Source organism: Octopus bimaculoides, chromosome 18 (assembly GCF_001194135.2).
Source record: "Octopus bimaculoides isolate UCB-OBI-ISO-001 chromosome 18, ASM119413v2, whole genome shotgun sequence".
In the NCBI taxonomy this organism is placed as follows: domain Eukaryota; kingdom Metazoa; phylum Mollusca; class Cephalopoda; order Octopoda; family Octopodidae; genus Octopus; species Octopus bimaculoides.
In genome coordinates, this window is record NC_068998.1 from 20,431,978 (window position 1) to 20,439,169 (window position 7,192).

General features: G+C 37.4%; 1 protein-coding gene across 6 annotated transcripts in view; it reads left to right on the forward strand.

Annotated features, from left to right (window-relative positions):
• The window catches only part of LOC106883561 (high-affinity choline transporter 1), a 25,024-nt gene extending 18,412 nt beyond the window's left edge, over positions 1-6,612 (forward strand). For all 6 annotated transcript variants that reach the window (XM_052974346.1, XM_052974347.1, XM_052974349.1 and 3 more), the window contains 5 exons: positions 430-627; positions 1,830-1,937; positions 4,556-4,711; positions 5,120-5,268; positions 6,265-6,612. In XM_052974346.1, the coding sequence (XP_052830306.1) occupies positions 456-627; positions 1,830-1,937; positions 4,556-4,711; positions 5,120-5,268; positions 6,265-6,519 (840 nt within the window). In that variant the 5' untranslated portion in view covers positions 430-455 and the 3' untranslated portion in view covers positions 6,520-6,612. The remainder of the gene's footprint in view (positions 1-429; positions 628-1,829; positions 1,938-4,555; positions 4,712-5,119; positions 5,269-6,264) is intronic.
• Positions 6,613-7,192: the final 580 nt, after the last annotated feature.

Genomic DNA, 7,192 nt, shown 5'->3' on the forward strand with positions numbered 1-7,192 from the left:
GTTTTAATCTTTTACACACACACACAACAAAACAGATGTATCTACATATATATATATATATATACATATATACACATTTGCAAAATGTAACCACATGTGAATTGTTGGCAATTTTCTTCCTCCATCTTCCCTTCTATTAGACTTTCCTCTCTTTTCAAAGAAGAGCATCTGCTCGAAATATTAAGCCATCTTTCTTTCCTTTCCTGAGCGACTGCTAATACATTGCGTGCACCACGTCCTCGTGTTGTTGGTTTTTTTGTGTTTGTTCTTTTTGGGATTTACTATATATATATATATATATATATATATATATACTTTATGATAATAATTCTTAGCTACTATGTTTTCATTTCTTTAGCCCAAATAGTTCCTGCTACCTACCCTCTCTTTGTATTTATTTTATAATTCTCTAATTTTCTTTCATTTCAGCTGGAAATAAATCTGCTGCTGTGATCATGGTTGACATCGTAGCATTAGCAGTTGTAGTTGTGGCATATGCTTTTGTCTTTGTTACAGGTCTTTTGTTAGTGAAATTCACTCGACGCCACCAAGAATGTACGCAACTGGAGTTCGAGTTAGTTGCTGGAAGAAACCTGTCTGTTTTCCTTGGAATTTCTACTATGACAGGTGTGTGCTCTCTGTCTTAAGTTTTCAGTAGGGGTGAACTAGTCTGTGGTATTGTTTTATTTTCCTTCAGTCATAACTATTTACCATATTCTAGTACTTTTTAAAACTACTTTTGTTCTGAATATCTTTAATTATTTAGCTCCTAAGTTCTTTCATATTTCAGCTGAAAACTTAATTTGCAGTCCATTCCCTTTCGTAACAAAATCATTGTTAAAGTTGCTATCCATCCAATATTGTGTAAACCAGTCTTTGTTACAGTTGCCATGGATCTGAACATGTGCAAAATATATATGTATTGATAAGTGTTAGAAAACATGACACCCATTTAATAATCTTATGCGTTTCTAGTGCCTTTTTCATTCGCAGGTCCCTCATAAGGACTGGCTTCTGTACCGATGGCACGTAAAAAGCACTCTCAGAATGGTTGGCGTTAGGAAGGGCATCCAGATGTAGAAATATTGCCAGATCAGATTGGAGCCTGGTGCAGCCACTGGCTTTCCAGACCTCAGTCAAACCATCCAACCCATGCCAGCATGGAAAACAGATGTTAAACAATGATGATGACTGATCCATTATTGGTTTTCTTTTGTAGAACTAGAAAACAGTATTTCGATTTCGAGTTGTACCATTTAAAATTATATTTATCAGAATATTTCTCCTTCAGAACAATTACTAGATAGAAAATACACGGCCAGACTAATCAAAAATGGAATAGAATGTACAAAAACGATAGACATCCAAGAGTTACGGAAAACAAGAAAACACCATGACACACAAAACTTTATCCTTCATATCAACACACGATCTGAGGAACATGGAAGTATGCATCATCCACTAAAACATACCCCTCCTTATGAGGGACCTGCGAATGAAAAAGGCATGGCGAGCATCTAAACATCCCAACTGCATTCTGCATGCTAATCAGTTGTTACAAGCAGTGTTTAGTAGAGTGTGTTCAAAGTACTATTACAGCCCTTTCCTTCAGTTCAGAACAAAAAAAGTTGGTAGGTCAACTGCTTAGATATATAGTAATGATATACTAAAATTACAATAATCTAGGATAGTTATAGCTGCCCCTCCCAAGAAAAAAGTCTCAAAACTTCTGGAATGCACTTCATAGCTTAGAAATTATATTAGAACAATTTATTCTTTCGCAATTTCTCTTTTATACCAAACTGATATGTTGTATTTCTCACTTTTAGCTACCATTGTTGGCGGAGGGTTTTTAAATGGTACTGCTGAGTCTGTGGCCACTTATGGTTTAGTCTGGACATTAGCTCCTGTAGGAATCCTCTTTGGCTTAATATTCGGTAAGTATTTGTTTATCTTGAACATTATAACTGTCAGTTTTAGTTAGACAAAAGAAACAGGCTTGCAGAGAGGCCTGAAACTATTGGTTGAACTCATCATTAATTATTCTCTCCATTTATTAATTTCAATCTATTTTTTGCTGCTATTTTGTTTTTGACTGCTTCTTTCAGCACAACCATACACCTTCTCCTTTATCCTCTGCCTCTCTTTCTTTCACTGTCTTCTATCTTTCACAGTTTCTTCATTGCCTCTACACCCTCTCATCTCCCTCTCTCCACCCCTCTCTCTCTCTCTCTCTCTCTGGCCCACCTCCACAACTCCCCCCTTTTTTTTTTCTTACAGTGACTCTCTCTTCTTATGCTCCCCTCCATGGACATCACCTTTCTCTTATTCACTATTATAACATAGGATATAGCCGTGAATGCCTCCCCCACATCTCTTGCCCAACCCACCTCATTATCATCATGTCTCTTCCATTAACCCCTGACACAACTCTTTCCCCACCCCCTTTACTCTCCTTCCAATAGCATCTCCTCTATTACTGTCTTTGCCTCCATCCTCTCACAACTATAACTCTGTTACACTCTTGTGCTTACTTACCGAAGCCCTTCTCTCCTCATGGGGCATCGGTCATCATTGACTTTTATGTACTACTCTGGGCTATCTTTAAGGCTTTCCTCTCCCAGATCTTGGTTTTGAGTTGTCATTCATGTTTCTGCAACTTAGCTTTTTTCTAGGTAGCAGTGTTAATCATATGCAAATCCATTTTTACCTATGGAAAGAAGTGGGCCATATTAGTCTGACCTCTGTCTTTTGTCCTGTCCAGCATGAGAGGCCCTACCAGGAGTTTGCATACATATATATCAAACGATGAGGACAGTGATGATATACAGAGTGGTATCAAAAAGTTCCAGGATTTATGTTTTACAAAAAATAACTTATTTACCTAAGTTTTAACAACATCTTCGAAATAGTCACCTTGCACAGCAATACACTGGTCCCAGCGTTCCTGTCACTTTTGGAATCTGGCCTGGAAGTCATTTTCTGTGAGTCAAGGACCATGATTTGCTCTGGATCTCAACAATAGTGATAAAACGGTGACCTTTGAGCTGCATTTTCATTTTGGAGAAGAGGTGGAAGTCTGCAGGTGCTAAACCTGGCAAATAGGGCAGGTGCGGAAGCGATACCATGTTGTTTTTAGTGAGAAACTCACGAGTGAGGAGAACTTGGTTACAGGGTGCATTGTCCTGAAAAATCCAATCCTTTGCACTCCACAGATCTGGTCGCTTTCATCAAATGTGCTCCCTCAATGCTTCAAAACATCACAGTAGAACTCTCAATTGATGGTGTGGCCCTGGGGGATGAATTCTCGATGCACCATACTATATTTCTGGGGTTGATGTTTGTAGCAGGTCTTCCACATTGTTCATCATTTTCCAGGGATGTTCTGATTTTGAAGTGCCTGTACTACTCGATTATTGCATACGACCCATTGCCTCATCGCCATAAGCTTACTGAAGCATGCTCATTGTCTCTGTAGCAGACTTCCTAAGTTTAACGCAAAATTTCATGTTAGTTCTTTGTTCCTGTCCATGACAAAATTCCAGACTACAGCATACACCTGATCACAAAAACACAAATTTTACAACTTGTGAAGTAAACTCAGTGATGTCACTCAGCACACTGCCTCATGAAGGTCACTGTTAACCATCACTGTACATGCAACCATGTGCTGCCATATGTTAGTGCTCTACAGAGCTCGTCTGGGAACTATTTGATACCACTTCATATATATGTGTGTGTGTGTGTGTGTGTGTGTATATATATATATATATATATATATATATATATATATATATATGTATGTATGTATGTATGCATAGTTACACACACACACACACACACACACACACATGAAGGTCACTGTTAGCTTTCACTGCACATGCATCCATGTACTGCCATTTGTTGGTGCACTACAGAACTAGTCTGGAAACTTTTTGAAATCACCTCATATATGTATATATATGTATGTATGTATGTATGTATGTATGTATGCACACACACACACACACACACACAAAAGCATATACATATAAGATTCTCTTTCCATCTTATGCTCTAGGTTCCTTAGAGCATTTCATTTGAATAGCAATAACAATCAAAGTGTATTTCAAGACAGTAATTTTTTTTCTAACCTAGGCACAAGGCCAGAACAACCCTTTTTTGATTGTTACTTTCAATTCACAAAGGATGACAAGTTAACTTCAGCAGGATTTGAACTCAGAACTTAATAACCATAACGACAAACTAACACAAGACATTTTATCCAATGCTCAGCCATGTCATCCTCTTTAATGATAATAATTCTTTCTAATGTTGGCTCTAGACCAGTAATACTGAAGAAGGCGTAAGTCAATTACACCAACCCCTAGTGCTCAATTCGTACTTACTTTATTGACCCTTAACAGATCAGAGGCAAAGTTGACCCTGGCAGTATTTGAACTCGGAACACAGAGATTTTGTAATGCCATTAAGTATTTTGTCTGGTATTGTAATGATTTTACTATTTTGCCATCCTTTTAAGATAATTACAACTATTCTTAACTATTTTTTGCAGGTGGACTCATATTTGCCAAAAAGATGCGTGAATGTAAATATATGACGATGTTGGATCCGTTTCATAAGAAGTATGGCTCTCTGATGGTTGTTCTGATTTACTTAATAGCCCTGTTTGGAGATCTTCTGTGGTCAGCTTCCATTCTTATTGCACTTGGTAAGTTAACAAAATATTAAAGGAATTTTTTTATCATAACATTATACTTTTTCTTCTTTTGCTTGTTTACTTTATGTGCCTGTGGTCAAGCTGGAGCACTGTTTTAAATGACCTCAGTGCTTATTTTTCAGTCTGGTACTTATCTGTCAGTTTCTGTATGTAGGACATATCTGGCTATAAAGAAATATTACCTTGCTTGGAAACAGATGAGGTTTGGCAATTGGAAGGGCATCTCTCTATAGAAAATATGTCTCAATAAATTCCATTTGACTCATGCAAGCATAAAAAAGTGGACATTAAAATGATGATGATATGAAAATAAAATTGTAAAAAAAAAAGCTTGAAAATACAAATTCTTTTTGTCTGTTTTAATTTTCTTTTGACCCTGGTTTATGTATTGTTTTTCAGGAACCAGTCTGGGAATAATGACAGGCATTAATACAAACATAGCAATTGTGATATCAGCCCTTGTAACTATTGTTTATTCTGTCAGTGGTCAAATGTTTGCAATTGTTTATACAGATGTTATTCAGTTGGGATTTATTATTGTTGGAATGGTAAGTACAATTTGTACTTGGGAGCCAGTTGGAGATATGCTTCATGTCTTCTCTTGTTTCCTTTCCATATATATTTATGAAGTTTTTTTTTTGTTTGTATTTGGTTACAAGATTCTTGATGTGAACTCTTATTGAAATAGATTTTGTATGTCCAAGAGTTGGGGTCATTATGCCAATAATAGATACACACACTGGTTCTATTTCACATCTTATTAATTAAAAGGCAGCAAGCTGTCTGAATCGTTAGCATGCTGAACAAAATGCTTAGTGATGTTTCGTTCATCTTTAAATTTTTTACTGGTTTCAGTTCTTGAAGCATGGCCATACTGGGGCACTGTCTTCTCGTGTATTATTGAATACATCAACCCAGTACTTATTTTAATGACCTTGGAAGGATGAAAGACAAAGTTAGCTTGGGCAGGATTTGAACTCAGGTTGTAAAGAATCATAACCAAATACCACTTGGTATTTTAGTCCACTGCCCTAGCAATTCTGTTATCTACATATCAACTATGACCATCAAGCAGTTCCATGCCATTGTTCAGTTGCTTTCTCTTTGATTATATACTTGCAATCTTTATGTCTATTCTGGTCAGTTATATTTGTCACATTCTCCTGAATATATTTTCTTGTATTACATCCTTCTGAATATATTACCTGGATTGGCCAGGCTCCATCCCCCTTGTGCTCTTGCCATTCTCCTCTACATTGTTCCAAACATTTTTCTTGAATCGTCTTCCCCCCCTGTTTAGAGGTCTTCCGAGTGGTCTCATATGCTCACGTGGGTACCACTCGACAACTGCATAGGTCCACCGATTGTCTGTGAACCTTGCAGCATGTATTGGAATTGACTTCATCTTTTTATTTGTAAACTGCAAAATCAGGAAATCAGGAATGTTACTTGCTTCATTAATGTAACATCACATGTTTATGTGTTAACAATATTAACAATTAAATATTTGTTCATTTTCTTTTCAAATTTTTTTTTCTTAACAGTCTGTGTGTACTCCTTTTATACTTTTGGATGAAAGAGTAGCCAGCATCTCTTCAACAAGGAACAAATGGCTTGGTTCAGTATCAAAAGATGAAATTGGTGTTTGGACTGATCTTTTCATCACTATGGTAATTTTGTGTATTTGTGTGTATGTCATATATGTGTATATATGGTGCAGGCATAGTGAATGGTTTAGAAAATTGCTTTGTTTTGTCTGTACTCCCTTTGGCCATCTCACACTTACTTATATGTGTTGAATATATCATCATCATCATTTAACGTTCACCTTCCATGCTGGCATGGGTTGGACGGTTTGACAGGAGCTGGCCAGGCAGACGTCTGCACTGGACTTCTGTGTTTGTTTTGGCACAGTTTTTACGACCAAGTGCCCTTTCTAACACCAATCACCTCATAGGGTATATATGTATGTGTATGTGAGTATATAATGCTTACATGCATAGGTATGTCCCCTGCATCCCTCTTCAGCTGAGCAATCTTAATCTTGTAGGTTTGTGGGTGCTGGTGCCATGTAAAAAGCACCCATGTTGGTGCCATGTAAAAGCAACTGTGCCAGGGCTGTGTAAAAACACCCAGTACACTCTGTAAAGTAGTTGATGTTAGGAAGGGCATCCAGCTGTAGAAACCATGCCAAAACAGACATTGAGCCCAGGCAGCTCTTCAGCTGGCCTGTTCCTGTCAAACTGTCCAACCTATGCCAGCATAGAAAACGAACATTAAATGATGATGATGATCGGTGAGAGAGTATGCAGACGTTTGCCAACTCTATTTCTGCCAATTGTCATTTGCTTTACACTCTGTTCGTACTTTTCTTCCATCTTACCACCGATACCTGTTTTCACTTTCTGCTCCTTTTTTTCTTCTCTCCTTTCTTCTTGTGAGGATCAAAGGTGTGAAGTATTTGAGATTGTT